The sequence below is a fragment of the Coregonus lavaretus genome, assembly GCF_964263955.1.
Source record: "Coregonus lavaretus genome assembly, chromosome: 35".
NCBI lineage: Eukaryota > Metazoa > Chordata > Actinopteri > Salmoniformes > Salmonidae > Coregonus > Coregonus lavaretus.
Window position 1 is genome coordinate 10,174,612 of NC_140022.1, and position 21,425 is coordinate 10,196,036.

The following is a 21,425-nucleotide window of genomic DNA, read 5'->3' on the forward strand; positions in this document are numbered from 1 at the left end:
CTTTTTATGATGCAGTGATCGTGTGAGTTGACTAGGGGGTGCAATAGAGACTCTTTTGTTCAACTGTCACAAAGTGTCCCACAGATAGAAGTAGCCAGATGTCTCACAGGATTTATAAATCTGAAGCATCCATTTAGAAGTTCCACTCACTAAGTTTTGTAGACTTGACCCTTTGCCAAAGTTTCAAAAAATGGTGTTGTTTAGGAGTGCAAGGGCGAATTGAGTTATTGCACACAACGCACTAACGGAAATATTTAAATACATGCAAACACATGCCAATAGGATCTTGCTAGCTCGTGTTTGGCTCTGCCCACCTCCTTGCTTGTTCTGTCTACTATGCTTCATTTGCTCTCATTGGAAACGACACGGATGGGATATCTTGGGTTAGTTACCAGTATCTTTGGTGTACCACGCAATGCCAGGTACAGAACAGGCTTGTAGGATGTCTATGGTATCAGGCACATTCAAATGATTAAAAAGAAAACCACTGCTTTATTACTACTGTTCTAAGAGTGACAGTTTTACAATTATGTTAAAAAGACAGGCTTCACTCCCACAAAATACATGTACAAAACTGAGACCTTGGCCACTATGGAAATATATACAGTACCAGTCCAAAGTTTGGACACACCTACTCATTCAAGGGTTTTTCTTTATTTTTAATATGTTCTACATTGTAGAATAATAATGCCAAGAGTGTGCAAAGCTGTCATCAAGCCAAAGGGAGGCTACTTTGAAGAATCTCACTTATAAAATACATTTGTTTAACACTTTTTTGGTTACTACATGATGTCTTCACTATTATTCTACAATGTAGAAAATAGTAAAAAATATAGAAAAACCCTTGAATGAGTAGGTGTGTCCAAACTTTGGACTGGTACTGTACATAAAACATACTGGTACATTCAACACAAAATCAACATTGGTTTAAGCTGCAGGAAATAAACATGTAAAACGATAGGATATTTACATTCCAATTAGACAGCACTGGGTAAAAATTGACTTTGCTATTATTGATTATGAAAGGTAAGGCAGTGATCTTGCAATCACATCACACATCTTAAGATTGTCACTGTAAAGTTTGCTAGTACTGCAGTAAGCTTAATAAAGAACAGAGGTGGAAGCAGAGATACACACAGAGATACACACAGAGATACACACTGGCAGAGCAGAAGTGTGTGCAGGCTTTAAAGGCACACGGCTTTAGTTTGAGCAATTGCACTTAACTGCATATTTCTATATAAGCACAAACTTTAAGTTAAGTCTTTTTACAAACGACTGCATTTCATGTAATAATGGGTATGTTTATATTATTGAATTCAATAATATGATTAGTGTGAATACTCTGATTATTATAATAGTTTGATTAAAATGTTTACATGCTTTGCGAGAAGAACGATTTCCCCTACAATCCGGTTTACATGGACAGGCCATAATCAGGCAACCTGAAAATCACCAATCACAATACATGTTCTATCACATCGATCATATAATTTTTGGGAAGCCTATTTGATTCAGAGTTTGGACATACTGTATAAAGTTTGCATGTGAAAACTATTTCTAAGATGCATACTTTCAGATTTTACAAACTCACTTCACTTGTGCCAGAGGGAGGCTCGCGCTGCTCCAGAACATGCGCAGATCAAATACACCACTGAAACTCAGATTAACATTTACATTTTAGTCATTTAGCAGACGCTCTTATCCAGAGCGACTTACAGTTAGTGAATACATATATATTTTTTTCTTCATACTGGTCCCCCGAAGAGATATTAAGGTTCTTACATGCCAATATAATCAAAACAATCTATGTCTAGGTGTTTTAATCGGCATATGCTTACTTCACTTATGACCTTTACGCCAATTAAGAAAATCTGAGTAAGGTGTTATAATAATAATAATGTGCCATTTAGCAGACGCTTTTATCCAAAGCGACTTACAGTCATGCGTGCATACATTTTTTTTGTGTATGGGTGGTCCCGGGGATCGAACCCACTACCTTGGCGTTACAAGCGCCGTGCTCTACCAGCTGAGCTACAGAGGACATGACTATTGCCAAACTCAGAGTATTACCCTAATTAGCTTAATATTGAATAATTAGTGTGCATGTAAACATACTCAATGTAGTAGTCATTGGTGTCATAGGTTTGTCTATGATCCTAAGAATTTGTAAGGCTTATCAATTTACTTTGCAACTTGTAATTGAGTTTGCAAATTGTTTTGTAAGCTTGCAGATGTAGGATCTTAATTTGATCATCCTGAGAACTTTCCTGCAATGCATGTACAACCTGTAGTGTACTCAGGGCTTAAAGAGGCTTCTGAAGTTTGTAATTTCCACTTTGAAATTTCTGACTTGATTTTCCTGTCCGAAAAATGTAGCAACCCCTACAAAATGTATTATAAATTAAAAATGTATTATAATCCACATAATTTACATTTCCTGTTGCTGCAGGACTATTTTCCTGCAGTAACAAACTAGCTCAAATTAAGATCCTACATCTGTAACTCAAATTGACCTCTATTTCTCAGATCGGGATGTAACATTGTTTTAATGGGTACAATAAAGTGGTAGAGCATTCCCTTTTTCATCCAGTGCTCGTTGTCTAGATTCGTTTCTCTTGATCCACAGTGATACTCTGGCCCACAGGTCCACAGCTAAAACACATCAGTAGGAACAACAGTTGGTAACACAGTGGTAGAGTTGGCCAGAGCCAGGCCTAAATTGGCTCACAATGAAGAAAATGAGGTGGATGCAGTATATATTATATTTACAGTCAAACTTACCGTCCTACAATACTGAATTCATTACTGAATCATCTTTATGATCATTTTTCCTCGCCAGGTCTTCCTCTGCAAAATAACACACAAAACAGTATAGTTGGAGCGCACAAAGTCCCATTGCCAAGCCAGATAGAGCCACCACCATATTGCTAATACCTAACTATAATACTGTATATGCCATTTAGCATATGTGGACTCTTTTATCCAAAGCGACTTACAGTCATGCGTGCATACATTTTTCACCTGGGTGGCCCATGAGGTTAAAGTTATATTCCTAACTCCTATTTGGTCCCTTCAGATCAAACATAGAAGTGGAAGATACTGGGCATCATACCATCCTTCCCCCGCCCCTCTTCAGCTGCGGGTGTGTTAACAACGGAGTAGGAGACACCTGAGGAAACGTAGAGGAGAAACACGTTGACTACAGCCCCCCTATAAAGAATCTATAAACATCTATATAAGTCTATAAACGACCAATAAACAAGCTAAAAAGCACAATAATTGATATCAAATAAAGATCATGTCTGCTTTGTGACTTTTACACTCAGTACTTGGTGTAATACTGTAGATATCCCATCTATGACGGAATAGACTAATCAAGATTTTCAGATATTTTGAGATATGCATCTAATGATACTTCTGATGCCGTTTCTGCATTATGCAGTCTAGAAGTAGCTTTATGACGTGCCTGTGGATGCAGAAACTCCAGTTGATGCGTCAGTGGCTGAAACAAGGAAGCGAGAATAGTTTAGCTTAGCTTTATCATACACAGATCCTGTTTGTTGTGGTCAAGTAAAGGAAACACTTACTAGTTCCCACTTCTCTCTGTTTTTTCCAAAATTCTAGTAATGGAAAACAGAGAAGAGATATTCAGTTAAGTCAATGAAGTCAATAGTGACTAATACAAGTAACACACACGTAACATGTTCATCTCCCTTTCACCGGAGCAAAGGGACATGATCGTGAGGAATCGTGATGGCAGCAAAAACAATTAATGGAACATAAATGAACATTTCTACAAAACAGAAGTAATGAATGTTTCCTACCTCCATTCCATGGCATTGTTTCTGAAAAAAAAGCAAAAGGTGATTACTATACTTTCATCAAATCACAACTATTACCCAAGATTACAGACAGACAGTATTATTATTATTGTTAAATACTCCACAATTTAAACACTTGCTCCCTAAAACACTGGACTATAAATTATACTTATGCTAAAATCTTTATTCTATTCTACTGAGCCATTTACTTTATGTTCATATTCGTATCTTTTATTATTTCTTATTGGTGTTGCATTGTCGAGAAGGAACCTGCAAGTAAGCATTTCGTTGGACGGTGTATACCATGTGTATCCTGTACACACGACTAATAAAATGTGAAACGTGAAAAACTGACAGAGAATCATCCTACCTTTCTCATAGAACCAAACTCCTGTGATGTAGAAAAAGAAGAATACATTTATTGTCCAAGACAACCCACCTCATACGGGTGTAAGTAAGTAAACGTTAAAATAAACATAATTTGCCCTTACCTGTTTTAGCTTTATGACCAAAAATGAACAATAGAACAACGGCAACAGCCAGAACAAAGAGAGAAATACCAAATAACCTGGCCTTGGTCAACCAGCCACCTACAGTTAGGAAGGAATACATTTAACATGAACATTTAATAAAACATTCCATTCCAGATGCTTTCCTATCTACCCAAATACCTCACCTATCAACAATAACCCTGATTTATACCCAAACATATAATTACTACTAGTATAACAACATACTGGGCAGCGTAAAAACTATGAGTGTCCAGTCCTCTCACCTGTCCCAAAAAGGTCTTTATCAAAGTCTTCACTGGCCTCGCTCACAGGGTTCTTGAGCTGACACGTGTAGATGATTTTAGTGCTGTCATTCCTAGAGACAATCTTCTGTTGTCCTGAGACCTCCCACGCCCCCTCTCCCGCTTTCCAGCTGTAGGTGACGGGTTCAGCATCAGTGGTGTCGCCTTCACAGGTCAGAGTGCAGGAGGTTTTGTCTGAGTTACAGGAGGAAGTGATTGTGGGTTTGGGGACTGCCTCTGTAAACGGAGAAGATCAAGACAGAAAAAATAAATAAAAAGGGAAATGCTTGTAATCACAGGCAGGCAAGCATACAGACACACACACACACACACACACTTACTGATAACAGATAGTGTATATGTCTTGTCAAGCAGTTTGCTGTTGAACTCCACAGAATAAACTCCACTGTCTGTTTTCGTCAAGCCACTGATTCTCAGCTCTCCAGTAGTCAGGTCCAGGGTTGTGCGGTTTTTGAAGGCAGCATAGATGTCCAGACCAAAATCCTTGTCCCACTCTGCCAACTTGTTCTTCTCATGCTTCCATAGGATGCCTGTGATGGAGTCAGGTATAGTGGACTTGTCCGGCATCAACACAAGATCCACTCCCACTTTTCTGTTGAGCTGTTGAGCTGAAAACCAGACAATATCTCATACTTGTAACAGAGAACCAAGGAGATGAACCATGGAGGTGAACCAAGGAGGTGTAGCCTATCCAGGTTAGGAGGAGTCTGATAGCCTATATCTATCTATACATGTATACACAAGGCCTGCAGATTAGTGTGGCCTTCTCATCCCATTGCATGAACACGTTCCAACCATATTGTTCTGTTTTCTGCCACATATTTATAAATGAGAGAGAAGTTATACCTCATTAACAAAATATCTTCTTGATCATTACTTTGCCTCTAGGTAACCAGCTCACACTAAGCCTATCTAACGTTATCCCACTGGGCACACACTTGCTTAGCTATCCCACTGGAAACAATGAAATTACGTCGAACCAACTTGGACTAGACGTTGAATTGTCGAGTGGATGTAGCCTACAGTAAAGGGTGCGGTCGTTTTTCTTATCCATAGTCCTAAAAAAGCGTATTGTTACCACTTTCATAAGACTATGCTGGTTGTAGGTAGCCTACTTTACGTTGTAAAAGTTTCAGTTCACCCCGATGCTTTCAACTTTTGTAGCTTGTGTAGCACACACGTTGTTTTTCCTGTGGTTTGTTGTTGTTGACATATGCACCGTGGTTGTAAGGCGCACACAATAGCCTAATAAAAACTAGAACGAGAGAATTTGCCGCCACCCATAACATGACAATCGAAAAACGTGGATAATCCACGCGCAACAAAACCTACCTGAAACTGCGTAGAGTATTGCTCCCGCCAGAAAGACAGTCAGAAGTGTAGTCGACATATTATTTGAAGTCTCATTGATAATTCGTCAAATATGTTTACCGCTGCTATTGCAGTAGCCTAGCCTATATTGCGTGCTTATCTTTCTGAGAAAACCCCCTTTTCGTAGCCTATGAAGTGGAAGTGAGTCAGCTTGCTACTAGATCACTTCTTGATAATGACATTGCACTATCGTGTGGCTAAGAATTTGTCAACTCTTTTTTTTATATAACTGTTACAATGTATCCTATATCACAAGCTACACACATTTTTTAATTGTTACAATGTAGCCCTTAGATTCCCCTTCTCCGGAAGAGTCCCTGCCTAGTCGTGTATATTACTCTTTGGCGGCTCCTTGTGACCGGATGACAATGGCTTTCACCAATCAGGTTTGGGAAAAAATCCACTTTAATAATAATAATAATAATAATAATAATATGCCATTTAGCAGACGCTTTTATCCAAAGCGACTTACAGTCGTGCGTGCATACATTTTTGTGTATGGGTGGTCCCGGGGATCGAACCCACTACCTTGGCGTTACAAGCGCCGTGCTCTACCAGCTGAGCTACAGAGTCCAACTTTATCACTTTGAGGTCATAATAATAAAACAAAATCCAATATAGAACTCAACTCCTTTATTGAAAAAATCTAAATATCAAACACCTCAAATTCACAAAGGATTGGCAATATATACAGGCCGGAATTCACACCTTGCAGATAGATGACGTCACACTGCGTTTTGAAGTGCATTTGTTTTGCACAGCAGCATGTCTCGGAAGGAAGGAGCTGACACTTGATTTAGGAATCGTCAGTCCTGTGGTGTGATCCGTTTGGCGAACCTGGCTGAGAAGTCATCCAGTGCATGCAACGAGACTGATCTTTAAGTCTAGAGTCAACTAGCTCTATCCCTTTACAAGGCAGATGAGGATGAGCTCTACCTCTCAGGCCTGGTTCCTCTCAACCAACACTCTATCCCTACACTAGACTTTGCCTATTGTGGGGGTTGGCATAAAATACTCTGAGAAAAATAACTAAAACAATAACAACCTGTACAAATTTCTTGACTTAAGTCAAGTGAAGTCTTGAAGAATTATGAAATTATGAAATGATATAAGAAATTCAAAAGCTGCGATTTAAAACAGAAAGTGGAGTGGGTTGGCATAAAGCGCTCTGGGGAAAATACCTGAAAAGGTATCATACAACCACAAAGTGATTAATACTATGGCTTCAAACAACAAAAACAATATGCACAAATTGATTTAGATTTGTAAAGATGAGTCATGAATAATGAGAAAGGGTAAGAATCCAAAGCTATTTACCTCCAAGTATAAGATAATCTCTTGTTTTTGTCCATCATCAAAATGTTCTGATACAAATATTGCCTTCATATTTCTGAAGTACTGTAAATTCATAAAGCACACAACTCAACACGTTATACATTGAGCTCCAAAAGAATTGGGACTGTGACACATTATTTGATTGTTTTGGCTCTGTACTCCAACACTTTGGATTTGAAATGATACAATGACTATGAAGTACATTATGATTTACCATTCATTTCTTTTGGGCACAAAATAATCTGAAACACAACCAAAACAAATGCATCCAACAAGTTTGTAGAGTCACAAGCTTGATGTAATCATTGCGTGCTAGGAATGAGACCAAATACTAAACTTTTGACTGCTTTAATACACATAAGTGAATTTGTACTAAAATGGGGGGGGGGGGGGGCAATGTACAAAAACTGCTGTAATTTCTAAACGGTTCAGCTGATATGGACGAGAATACCCTCAAATTAAAGCTGACAGTCTGCACTTTAACCTTATAGTCCTTGAATAATTTCAATTCCAAAGTGCTGGAATACAGAGCCAAAACAACAACAAATGTGTCACTGTCCCAATACTTTTGTAGCTCTGTACTTCATCTGATTGAATGCAAGTTACTATGTGCAATGTTGGCCTGTTTTCCTTAATTTACAATTTATATTTCATTTAAAAAAAATCCAACAGTTCAAACATGTTTCTTTATTTTTGGTTGTTCGTCTCAATGTAACAGATATGGAGGCATGTACTGAGAGCCTTCAAACCCCATTTTTGTGGTCCTCAGTTCCCCACCAGGAAGACCACCAGCTGGAAAGAAGCAATAGAGGAAAGAGCTCATGAGACAAAACATTATTAATGATTAGGGCCAGGAGTTTTTCCTGGTCAGGTCACATGGTCTGGAAAAACTCTTGGTCTTATGTTATAAATGCAACAACAGGTGTCCTTCCTTTCCTTTAAGAATACCAACACCAATCTGACTTGTTCATTTGTTTGACTTTCATTGCATCCAAATTAAAAGACAAATACCACATGTTGATCATCACAAACATAATAACAATGTAATAACAATGTGAGCACTTCCAAATGCTTTCTTAATAAATGTTGTGGTTGGTGTCTCTCAGACTCATACTTACCATCCTAAAACACTGGATTATTTCTTCTCCATCAACGGGGTGGCTTCTGGCAAGAAAACACAGTTGGACTTAATCACACACAGACACAGACACAGACACACACACGTAGGCACGCACGCAAGTGCACACACATGCAAGTAGGCACACAGGTAAGCGCGCAAGCACACACACACACACACACATCCCTGGTCTCCTTTCACACCCTCATAAGCTACAACAATCAAATAGTACAGGGATACCTGTCTATTCTGAACCACAAACTGGCTCTACCAATCCTCAAGGTAAACAACAACCTAGTAGATGGCAGAATTCCAGGTGAATGCCACTGTGTCTTACCCTCAGGCTTTGACTCATCTTTAGGACTGTTGGATCCACTGGCTTCAGCTGCTAATTAGATCATTTCTAGTAACCCTCTAGATCACGTGTCAAACTCATTCCACAGAGTGCCGAGTGTCTGTGGATTTTCATTCCTCCCTTGTACTTGATTGATGAAATAAGGTCACTAATAGTAAAGAACTCCCCTCACCTGGTTGTCTAGATCTTAATTGAAAGGAAAAACAATAAACTCACAGACACTGAGCCCTTCATGGAATGAGTTTGACACCCCTGTTCTAGATGAACCCTCTATACTTGTAATACAACACAATATATTGTATTTAGCTTTTAAGAAAATGTCAGTTATAGGAATCATCCGGGACAAATATGGTTTGAGTGTACTGTAACTGCCAAAGCACTGATTCCAGCTCTATTATGGGGTAAGCTATCCGCTTAAGTCTCATACACCCCTCCATTCCCCTGCAATTTGTCGGCGTCATCGTCCCCTGTTTTGATGGACACTATCCCAACCCCCTCTGCAGAATCACACAGAAGGAAAACCTCAACTACAGCCTCTCTCCTACTGCATCAAATGCTACTTAAAGAAGTTACTTCTGCTTTATACAGTCTTAAATTAACTGGATGACTTGCCTTGTTTTGGCTGGACTACATCATTGACTTTAGCTGAGGAGAAGAGAGAAAAGTTGAGCTTAGTATTCTCATACACAGACCACATTAGTATTTGTTGTGTTCACTTCTGGATGACAATTAAAAGGATGCTAAGTGGCAGAATTCCATGTGAATGCCACTGTGCCTTACCATCAAGTTTCATTGACTTAAACAGCGACTTCCTACTTAAAGTAATCAACAACATAATTCAAATCAAATAGCAATCAATCTATGTTCTCGTGATATTCTGAGATATGCAGATGAGCATCTATGCTACTTCTGCTTTATGACGTCTTACATTAGCTGGATGACTTGCCTGTGGTTTGGTTGTTTCCATCACTGGCTTTAGCTGAAGAAGAGAGAAGAGATCAGTTTAGCATTCTCAAACATCTTTGTTGTGACAATTTTGAATGATGATGATCCAACTTTTTGATTTGTAACATACAGTAGATCAGGGATAGGCAACCCTGTTCCTGGAGTTCTGGAGGTACTGCATGATTTTCTTCCAACTAGGCACCACACCAGATCAACTGAGTTAATTGATCAGTTCAGTGATTGCCTAAATTCAACACACCTGGTCTTCCAGGTCGGTTAAATCAAAAACATGAAGTGCCTGCGGTCCTCCAGGACCAGGGTTGTCTACCCCTGCAGTAGATGAACGCTTTAACCATAAGCTCTTAAAGACACAAAACCTGCAAAGGTCTTGGGACGTTCTGAAACAAGGCACATCTCTAAACCGGTAATAGTCATATCAAACAAAACAACATGGAAACAGTTCTCAGAACTCAAAATGTTCTGATTGACAACCATGTAGCAGATCAAATAAAGCAGAAGATTGTGAAATAATTGGCTTTTCAACAGTACAAACTAGCAAGGGGCGACAGTGACAATTTTTATTCACAGTGTTACTTCTATAGGCGACATTTTGACAGTGCAAAAATGCATAGATGTGAAGAGAAACCAAAACCAAACAGGTTATTTCAAATACTCATCACGGCACTTCATTTAAAGCACATTTTCCTTGCAGATTCCAACTGCATAATACACATTTATATAGGCTAGTCCACAGACTGCTAACTTTAAACTCACGCTAGTAATCACCTTCTCATACTGTATGTAGATGTAACAAAAACTTGTTCTTCAAATAAATGCCACCACAAATAATATGAGAACCACATTTCTGGCTACATCTCCACATATCTGTATTGTCAAAATGGCCCCATAGAAGTACAATGTAAAAGGTATGTTAGTGTTATTACCTGTGTTAGTGGGCTGATTGTTATTATTCTGATTCATGGAGTGTTCTCTAGGAGACTTCTCCCCTACAGTGCCTACAGTATCCATGCCGACCCCAGACAGAACCCCTGAAGATCCAAGGTTGGCGACCTGAACTTACCCTACATTGCTATAAACAGTATCCAGGGCAACAGAATTCTGATTGTTGCCGGCATCCCCTGTAAAGTTACACCATCCATCAACATTTTTTACAGCAAATAGAGTAGAAGATGTTCATTGAATTTAAGATGTATTTGCCCTTTAAGTTTGCATAAGATTATGATGAGAAAACGAAATATTGTGGGTTGTGGGATTACTTCTGTGCACTCGCACTCTCGCTTTATCTCACACAAACACACGTAGGCACGCATTCAAGCGCACACGATAGGAGATACCTGTTACTAAGTAGGGGCCCTAATTCGATTAAAAGAGGTTTCTGGATTTCTGGGTTGGGACAAAAACAACACTCCTGTCCTGTTCTGTGTGGAAGCATGTGTGCAGCACATGGAAGGTTGAAAATATGAAAGGAATAATGGAAGGAATGAATGATGTTGTGTTTGTATTACTTTGGGGACCCTGTTAGCAGGTTGAATAGGGACCAGAGTCAAGTTAGGGTAACACTTACCACAAATTCCACAAAAAACCTTGCTCAAACTTTCCCTCATGGTGTCATCTGGATTTTCTGAGATGAAAAAGAGACACAAATGTAAGACATTATTAACATTTTCATTCAAATGGTTCTTGGTTTTCACTGGAATCCAAATGTTCTAATTGTTTTGTGAATCAGTGAGTATGAAGAATTGAGACAGGATGTTACGGATTCAGCCGAGGCTGCCCCTCCTCCTTACTCGGGCAGGCTTCGGCGTACGTCGTCACCGGAGTACTAGCTGCTACCGATCTATGTTTCTGTGTTCGACTTGTTTTGTCTTGATTGTGTACACCTGTTTCCCATTATGTTGTATTGTCTTCCCTAGTTAACCCTCTGTCTTCCACTGTGTGTTGTGTGTGATTGTATTCGTGATCGGCAGTCGTTAGTGTGCAGGTTATTTCCTCCCTGTGTGGAGATTGTGTATTCTCAGTTTACTTTCAAGTAAAGTAAGTTTTCGGATCAGCTCTGTGTCCTGCGTTTGACTTCGCCCACCGCATTTCACTGACGCCTTTGACACAGGAAGAGACAGAGAATCATCCTACCTTTCTTTTTCTTCCACACCAACATTCCTGAGGGGTAAAAAAATACATATTTTATTTTCCAGGTTGATCCATGGTTCTGTAGCTTATGTGTTAGGTTTAACAGAGTTAGTAATAACCCCTCTTAAAGTACAAGTCTGTGCATTAACCATTCTATCAGCTAATGAGTATGTCTTCACCCACATTTACATGCTTAAGCTGCAACAAGAAGACATAATTTCCGAGAGCACGCTTACAGTACCTGCACAAGGCCGACTTCAAATGCCAACATCAATGTGAAAGTAACCGGTGCATAAAACAGCTGATGACGAATGCAAACTATGCTAGATAAATCCTACACATGCATCAAAATAAAAGGCATACATCAAGGGACTTATTTAGGCCTCCAATCGACAATGACAAATGAAGACAAACAAACTCAAAGAATGACAAAAATCACAAAATATACACATGCCTTTTTAAAGGGCGCTAACATGCTGACCACACTGCTCGCATTGCAAAATACATTTACACATACTGTGCCTTCGGTAAGTATTCAGACCCCTTCCACATTCTGTTACAGTCGGAAGTTTACATACACCTTAGCAAAAAAATTTAAACTCCGTTTTTCACAATTACTGACATTTAATCCTAGTAAAAATTCCGTTTTAGGTCAGTTAGGATCACCACTTTATTTTAAGAATGTGAAATGTCAGAATAATAGTAGAGAGAATGATTTATTTCAGCTTTTATTTATTTCATCACATTCCCAGTGGGTCAGAAGTTTACATACACTCAATTAGTATTTGGTAGCATTGCCTTTAAATTGTTTAACTTGGGTCAAACATTTTGGGTAGCCTTCCACAAGCTTCCCACAATAAATTGAGTGAATGTTGGCCATTCCTCCTGACAGAGCTGGTTTAACTGAGTCAGGCCTCCTTGCTTGCACACACTTTTTCACTTCTGCCCACAAATATTCTATAGGATTGAGGTTAGGGCTTTGTGATGGCCACTCCAATACCTTGACTTTGTTGTCCTTGCGCCATTTTGACACAACTTTGGAAGTATGCTTGGGGTCGTTGTCCATTTGGAAGACCCATTTGCGACCAAGCTTTAACTTCCTGACTGATGTCTTGAGATGTCACTTCAATATATCCACATAATTTTATTTCCTCATGATGCCATCTATTTTGTGAAGTGCACCAGTACCTCCTGCAGCAAAGCACCCCCACAGCATGATGCTGCCACCCCCGTGCTTCACGCTTGGGATGGTGTTCTTCAGCTTGCAAGCCTCCCCGTTTTTCCTCCAAACGTAACAATGGTCATTATGGCCAAACAGTTATTTTTGTTTCATCAGACCAGAGGACATTTCTACAAAAAGAACGATCTTTGTCCCCATGTGCAGTTGCAAACCGTAGTCTGGCTTTTTTATGGCGGTTTTGGAGCAGTGGCTTCTTCCTTGCTGAGCGGCCTTTCAGGTTATGTCGATATAGGACTTGTTTTACTGTGGATATAGATACTTTTGTACCTGTTTCCTCCAGGATCTTCACAAGGTCCTTTGCTGTTGTTCTGGGATTGATTTGCACTTTTCGCACCAAAGTACGTTCATCTCTAGGAGGCAGAACGCTTCTCCTTCCTGAGCAGTATGACGGCTGCGTGGTCCCATGGTGTTTATACTTGCGTACTATTGTTTGTACAGATGAACGTGGTACCTTTAGGCGTTTGGGAATTGCTCCCAAGGATGAACCAGATTTGTGGAGGTCTACAAAAAAAATGCTGAAGTCTTGCCTTATTTCTTTTGATTTTCCCATGATGTCAAGCAAAGAGGCACTGAGTTTGAAGGTAGGCCTTGAAATACATCCACAGGTACACCTCCAATTGACTCAAATTATGTCAATTAGCCTATGAGAAGCTTCTAAAGCCATGACATCATTTCTCTGGAATTTTCCAAGCTGTTTAAAGGCACAGTCAACTTAGTGTATGTAAACTTCTGACCCACTGGAATTTTGATACAGTGAATTAGAAGTGAAATAATCTGTCTGTAAACAATTGTGTCATGCACAAAGTAGATTTCCTAACCGACTTGCGAAAACTATAGTTTGTTAAGAAGACATTTGTGGAGTGGTTGAAAAACAAGTTTTAATGACTCCAACCTAAGTGTATGTAAACTTCCGACTTCAACTGTACGTTACAGCCTTATTGTAAAATGGATGAAAAAATATATATCCTCATCAATCTACACACAATACCCCATAATGACAAAGCGAAAACAGGTTTTAGAAATGTTTGCAAATGTATTTAAAAAAAAGAAAACAGAAATACCTTATTTACATAAGTATTCAGACCCTTTGCTATGAGACTCTAAATTCAGCTCAGGTGCATCCTGTTTCCATTGATTATCCTTGAGATGTTTCTACAATTTGATTGGAGTCCACCTGTGGTAAATTCAATTGATTGGACATGATTTGGAAAGGCACACACCTGTCTATATAAGGTCCCAAAGTTGGCAGTGCATGTCAGAGCAAAAACCAAGCCATGAGGTTGAAGGAATTGTCCGTAGAGGTCAGAGACAGGATTGTGTCGAGGCACAGATCTGGGGAAGGGTACTAAAAAATGTCTGCTGCATTGAAGTTCCCCAAGAACACAGTGGCCTCCATCATTCTTAAATGGAAGAAGTTTGGAACCACCAATACTCTTCCTAGAGCTAGCTGCCCGGCCAAACTGAGCAATCGGGGGAGAAGGGTCTTGTTCAGGGAGGTGACCAAGAACCCGCTGGTCACTCTGACAGAGCTCCAAAGTTCCTCTGTGGAGACCTGTCCCCAAATGAATATAGTTGGTTCAGAGTTCGTTTTGACACTTCAAACTGCGTGTCCTGATTGCATCTGGTGTGTACAAAATCAACATGTGCGCGATGGCGCACGCGGATGCACGCGCGTGCCCGGTCTAGTCAGCGTGTAAGGCTGTGTCCGTAATTCAGCACCACTGAATGGACAGTGCCTCGGTACAGGTAGGAATAGTGGAGCTCCGTGGCGTGGTTCAAAATGGACAGTGCCTCTGTTTAGTAGACAGCTATAGAATTATTCAGTCTTTGGGCAGTTAGACATTTTCTGGGCACGGTTAGGTAGCCTACAATGCATATATGAAAATCATAACTGGCACGCTGAACTTTAGAAATTGGCACTCCAGATGAAAAAGGATGCCGATCCCCTGGGCTATAGCCACCCTTGACCCCTAGGCTATAGCCACCCTTGACCCCTAGGCTATAGCCACCCTTGACCCCTAGGCTATAGCCATCCTTGACCCCTAGGCTATAGCCACCCTTGACCCCTAGGCTATAGCCACCCTTGACCCCTAGGCTATAGCCATCCTTGTGGAATGGTGCATACAGTGTAGATCTATAATGACTTTCCACCAACGTCTTTGTAGAAATGGGAAGAGCACGAGACAATGTTGGTGGGAAGTCATTATAGTGTCTTCAATGACACAGGAGGAGAGCACACAAACGACTGCAGAGGACTAAAAACCATAAGTAGCCAAGCTTTATATAAAAAAAAGGACTTGTATTTTGGGGAAGTTGTTCAGTTGTGTTTATTTTTATAACAATACATGAAACCAAAATTGAACTAGCCTACTGGGCCGAATGAATGAAGGTACCAATTAGGCTACAGCTATCACAACCTATATTTTAATAGCAATAAAATAGCTTTTGGTTTCCAATGGTCACCAAAAAGGAGGACTCCCCCACCTCCCAATTCCCTGGCTATCAGATTACAACAAAGCTTACAAGGCCGAGTTCAAATGCTGACCCTGAAAACAAATAACTGATTACATGTAACCTACCAACCCTGGAAACTCCATATTTCGTATGGTAAAGGCACCCACACACACACACAGCCAAAATGAACCATCCTTGTATGGACCTGCAGATAGGCCTTATGCACAGTCACATAGTACAGTTATAGTGGATGGTCGATATGGTATCGAAAACATAGCATACTTGTGCGACTAGGGGAGAATCTCAATGGCATACTCCTTGCATCCTCTCTCCTACTTCTCAAAACCCATTGGATGAGAAAGTCATAGGTCCCTCCCCTATGACATTTTCCTCCAATGGGTTTTTGAGAAGGAAGCAAGGAGTAAACAATTGAAATTCTACACATGGCTTATTACTAGCAGTTTCCTAACATTATGTTTTATTGACTTGCGATGTGATGTACTTCAAGCATGCAGCGATGGCAGGAAGCATTTGCATAAAGTTCAGTTTTCCCCAACTTTGTTCCCGCCCTGTTCAGGACCCTCGCCCATGCTACCAACTGTCCCCCGCACACTTCACTACTCTTCCATTGGTAATTAATGGCTTTCAGTGCTTTCATGAGGCACTGTGAGCCTTTTCTTTGAAATAATTGTTCTAGTTTGTTTGTAACAAACAGTTGTGTAGTATGTTGACTGTGGCTATGTCTTCAGCCTACGTAGCAGACATGAGCTTGCTATAAAAGTTAAAGTAAAACTTGCCTGTTGAGCCACTCGATAAAAAAACAAAAACAGGATGGATGTAGCCTATGACAAAGGTAAAATAATCTAGCCAGCGATTTCACATCTATGCAATATCCATTGAACACTAAACATATTTTTAGGTTACCACAAAGTAATTACCATCCTTTTTGCTGATTAATTAATTAATTCAGATTAGGCTAATCCATACTGTGCGAGGTCCAAATTGGTGCCTCACTGTGACACATTATGAAGACTGTGCCCTACGGCAGGTGGTGCATCTAACCCCCTGTCTTGTCTGTAGCAGTAGCCTGAACACTACTGTAAATACAGGTAGAACAGGTATCCCCTTCAGGGGGTATAGCTCACTGTTGTTGCTGCTGTTATGTCAATCTGTGCTTCAGAAATATGTACATGTGCAGTGCTCTGTTACTATAGAGGTGCTGTTCTTACCTATTATGGTGATAGCAAGCCCTGCGACAAGTAAACCACGGACAACACCACCAACAACACCACCAACTGTGGAAGGCTCTGAAAAAGAATATATATACATTTTTGTATTGAAAGAAATTGATCAGGTATTCAACATAGTGCAGCATTCAAAATGTCCTACAACACTGGCAGTGTTACTGACATATCAATACATAAGACAGTAGCACACTTATGAGTGTCCACTCACCTGAGCCAAACACCTCTCCAACTGTCTCGCTGACTTCCCCTTCCCCACTAACAGAATTCTTCAGCTTGCAGATGTACTTGTAACCATTGGTTGGTTTGCCAGTGTCGCTTTTAGAGACATTAATCTGTTTGTCTAAGACCTCCCACTCCCCCTCTCCCACTTTCCAGCTGTAGGTGACGGGTTCAGCATCAGTGGTGTCACCTTCACAGGTCAGAGTGCAGGTGGTTTTGTTGGTGTTACAGGATGAAGTGATTGTGGGTTTGGGGACTTCCTCTGTAAATAGAGGAAAGAAACAGGAATAATTTGGGGAAATGTTTGTGAGGCACTGAATAACCTGCTGTTTCTACAAGACCACACACACACATACACACATGTATATACACACACACACACACACACACACACACACAGAGAAACACTTACTGATAACAGACAGTTTATATGTCTTGTCAAGCAGTTTGCCGTTGAACTCCACAGAATAAACTCCACTGTCTGTTTTCGTCAATCCACTGATTCTCAGCTCTCCAGTAGTCTGGTCCAGGGTTGTGCGGCCTTTGAAGGCAGCATAGATTTCCAGACCACCAAAATCATTGTCCCACTCTGCCACCTTTTTCTTCCCATGCTTCCATAAGATGCTTGGGATGGGGCCAGGCACAGTGGCCTTGTCTGGTTTCAACACGACCTCACCTCCCACTTTATGATAAAGATCTGGAAAAGCAGACATTTCATACATGTAAAAGCGTATCAATGTATCCAGGGTAACACATTATGGTTAGGGTATGAATATGTGGTCCTAACCCTATTGGCATTGAAAGTGACATTATTATGAACCTTTACTTTTTATGTCAAGAATTCTGCTTGCTGGGCGTACCTGGCCTATCTAGTCTGCCCATTTTGCCAGTATTTGCCCCCTCACCACCACCACTGGAGTGGAAATGTATCTACGCTACACCATAGATGAAAATCTTTGGGTACACCCTGCCTCTGAGGTTGTCCACTATTATATCACCAGCTAGGTTTCCATCCAATTTGCGACTGATTTTCATGTGAATATTCTAAAATCTGCATAAAACAATATGCACATTTTCCAACCAGAGATATGTTTCCATTAAACTGAGTTTTTGCGGATAAAAGGCTGTATGATGACGTAGTGAAAATACAAATTATGCCATTAAATTCCCATGTACCGAATAAAAAATACAAGTTTAATTGGGTTTCCATCGCATTTTACACTCTACTGATGGTTTGTCCAAATCTTTTGCGTTATATAGACTGTTGTGTTATATAGACTGTTATCTACATAACTGTTATCTACAGCTAAGGTATCTACATTATGAGATTATTATGGATAAGAGCGAAATTATTTGTATTTATCAAATTGCAACAAAGCATCGATCATCATGTCACCAGAATAAGAACGTCAATATTTATTGGAAAGGAGCATCAAACTCATAACCTTGCACATTCACCACCCTGTGAAGTTCATCATCATTTGTTTAATCTGTAGCCTAATAAACTGCATGCTATCCCGAGTCGTACTAGGAGGACCACACAACATGTCATCGCGTGACCAAGTTTATTTCCATATGATGGTTATTATAACCATAAAAGCGCATAAAAGCGCAATTAAAGATCCCACCTTGTCTAGCGTATTTTGTTTTGTCGACATTTGGAAAGTTTACCTTAAAATGTTGTTTCACACACACACGTAAACACACATGTACACACACATACACACGTACACACACACATAAACACTTACGTGGTCGTTCTGCAGTGGTCGGGAGAGGTTGTGTTTTCTCTAGCAGGAGGTAAGCTTGGCTTCTTATATGGTGTTGAGTAAAGCTTAAACCATGTATGTAGATCGTAGGTAGGTAGTTGTAGTTAGGTATTGTAGGTAGTTTATTTAGGTAGTTATTTAGGTAGTTATTGTAGGTTTCCGTAGGTAATTATTGTAGGTAAGTATTGTTTACGCCGGAGCCCGGCGAAGCACGAGGCTAGCTAGCTAGCGGGTAGCTACTGGTAACGTTTAGCAATGGTGGAGAGTTGTTTCCAATGTTAATGTGCTAGCTAGCCAACGTTTAATTTTTGCTGCGTTATGAAAGGAACTAGACACGGACACGAATTATCTGTTTAGTGTGTTAACACACTATTGGTAGTTTGTTGTAACCAAGTATTGGTGCTAAACTGTGTGTTATTGGATGCTAGCATGCTAGTTAGCTATGGCGTCATAGTTAGGCATCGTGGGCTGTTGTGGGTAGTTACTGTAGGTTAGCATTGTTTTTCGGCGGTGCCGGGTGTAGCACGAAGCTAGCTAGCTAGCCGTTCTTCAAACAAAGTCAACACAGTAGCCATTGCTAGCTAGCCAACACGACCAGCTAACTGTACTGTAGTAGCTAAATACAATATACTTGTGCTAGCTAGCCAACATTTAATTATTGCTGCGTTATGAAAGGAACTAGACACGGACACGAATTATCTGTTTAGTGTGTTAACACACTATTGGTAGTTTGTTGTAACCAAGTATTGGTGCTAAACTGTGTGTTATTGGATGCTAGCATGCTAGTTAGCTATGGTGTCATAGTTAGGCATCGTGGGCTGTTGTGGGTAGTTACTGTAGGTTGGCATTGTTTTCGGCGGTGCCGGGTGTAGCACGAAGCTAGCTAGCTAGCCGTTTTTCGAACAGAATCAACACAGTAGCCATTGTGTGCTGTACTGTGGCAGCTAAATACAATATATTTGTGCTAGCTAGCCAACGTTTAATTATTGCTGCGTTATGAAAGGAACTAGACACGGACACGAATTATCTGCTTAGTGTGTTAACACACTATTGGTGGTTTGTTGTGACCAAGTGTCAAGGCGTGCTGAAGGTGGGTGTGGTGTAGGAATCATGCGCAGGACGCAGAGGCTCAGTCCAAAGGCTTTAGTGCAATATATATTATATATATACACAACAGAAGCACAATAAGCCCGAAGGCAAAAAGCACGACGCACACAGGCGACAAAACGAATGACGCACAAACATGTGCAAACAACCCTCTACAAAACACTGGAGGGAAAAATGTAGCTCCAAACACGAAACAGAAGCGCAATCACACACAACGACAAGCACACACAACGAGAACTAAATAGGACACTAACGAGGACTAACAAGACACAGGTGTACAACATCCAGACAAAACCAAACGAACATGAAACATAGATCGGTGGCAGCTAGTACTCCGGGGACGACGACCGCCGAAGCCTGCCCGAACCAGGAGGAGGAGCAGTTTTGGCCGAAACCGTGACAGTACCCCCCCCTTGACGCGCGGCTCCAGCCGTGCGCCGACCCCGGCCTCGGGGACGACCAGGAGGACGCGGAGCAGGGCGCGCGGGATGGTCCCGGTGGAACTCCGACAGGAGAGATGGGTCTAGGATGTCCCTCCGCGGCACCCAGCACCGCTCCTCCGGGCCGTACCCCTCCCACTCCACGAGATACTGGAGACCCCCCATCCGGCGTCTAGAGTCCAAGATGGACCGAACGGTGTACGCCGGAGCCCCCTCGATGTCCAGTGGGGGCGGAGGAGTCTCCCCTATCTCATTGTCCTGGAGTGGACCAGCTACCACCGGCCTGAGAAGAGACACATGGAACGAGGGGTTAATATTCTTATACTCAACAGGTAGATGTAATCTATAACACACCTCGTTCAATCTTCTCAGGACTTTAAAGGGCCCCACAAACCGCCGACCCAGCTTCCGGCAGGGCAGGCGGAGGGGTAGGTTTCTGGTAGAGAGCCAGACTCGATCTCCGGGTGCGTACACCGGCCCCTCACTGCGGTGGAGATCGGCGCTCGCCTTGTGACGAAGGACGGCCCGCTGCAGGTGGACGTGGGCAGCGTTCCACGTCTCTTCCGAGCGCCTCATCCAATCATCCACCGCAGGGGCCTCGATCTGGCTCTGCTGCCAGGGTGCCAGAACCGGCTGGTAACCTAACACACATTGGAAGGGGGTTAGGTTAGTAGAGGAGTGGCGGAGAGAGTTCTGGGCCATCTCGGCCCAGGGAATGTACCGTGCCCACTCCTCCGGCCGGTCCTGGCAATACGACCTCAGAAACCTACCCACATCCTGGTTGACACGTTCTACCTGCCCGTTACTCTCCGGGTGGTACCCTGAGGTAAGGCTAACCGAGACCCCCAAACGCTCCATGAACGCTCTCCAAACACGAGAGGTAAACTGGGGACCTCGATCAGACACTATATCCTTGGGTACCCCGTAATGCCGGAAGACATGGGTAAATAGGGCCTCAGCGGTCTGTAGGGCAGTAGGAAGACCCGACATAGGGAGAAGACGACAGGCCTTAGAGAACCGGTCCACAACGACCAGGATGG

The 21,425-nt window shown here is 41.5% G+C and overlaps 2 protein-coding genes and 1 long non-coding RNA gene across 3 annotated transcripts in view; all 3 read right to left on the minus strand.

The window, feature by feature from the left end:
• Window positions 1-472: 472 nt before the first annotated feature.
• Window positions 473-6,344, minus strand: LOC311109846 (uncharacterized protein). The gene is made up of 11 exons (XM_084152851.1): window positions 5,971-6,344; window positions 4,959-5,246; window positions 4,600-4,854; window positions 4,316-4,414; window positions 4,195-4,215; window positions 3,828-3,848; window positions 3,591-3,623; window positions 3,470-3,505; window positions 3,116-3,172; window positions 2,785-2,850; window positions 473-2,655 (listed from the first exon to the last, which is right to left on the minus strand). The coding sequence occupies exons 1-10, from the start codon at window positions 6,026-6,028 to the stop codon at window positions 2,789-2,791; spliced, it is 930 nt and encodes a 309-aa protein (XP_084008977.1). The 5' UTR covers window positions 6,029-6,344; the 3' UTR covers window positions 473-2,655; window positions 2,785-2,788.
• A 4,998-nt stretch (window positions 6,345-11,342) lies between these two features.
• On the minus strand, window positions 11,343-16,914 carry LOC311109883. The gene is made up of 3 exons (XR_014610651.1): window positions 16,833-16,914; window positions 11,913-11,939; window positions 11,343-11,403 (listed from the first exon to the last, which is right to left on the minus strand). It is a non-coding gene; the product is annotated as an uncharacterized lncRNA (long non-coding RNA).
• Window positions 16,915-16,970: 56 nt separating this feature from the next.
• The window catches only part of LOC311109562 (cell adhesion molecule CEACAM5-like), a gene marked incomplete at its 5' end in the record, with an annotated part of 33,525 nt that continues 29,070 nt past the window's right edge, over window positions 16,971-21,425 (minus strand). The window contains 2 exons of the mRNA XM_084152482.1: window positions 16,971-17,331; window positions 17,482-17,766. Of these exons, the coding sequence (XP_084008608.1) occupies window positions 17,006-17,331; window positions 17,482-17,766 (611 nt within the window). The 3' untranslated portion in view covers window positions 16,971-17,005. The remainder of the gene's footprint in view (window positions 17,332-17,481; window positions 17,767-21,425) is intronic.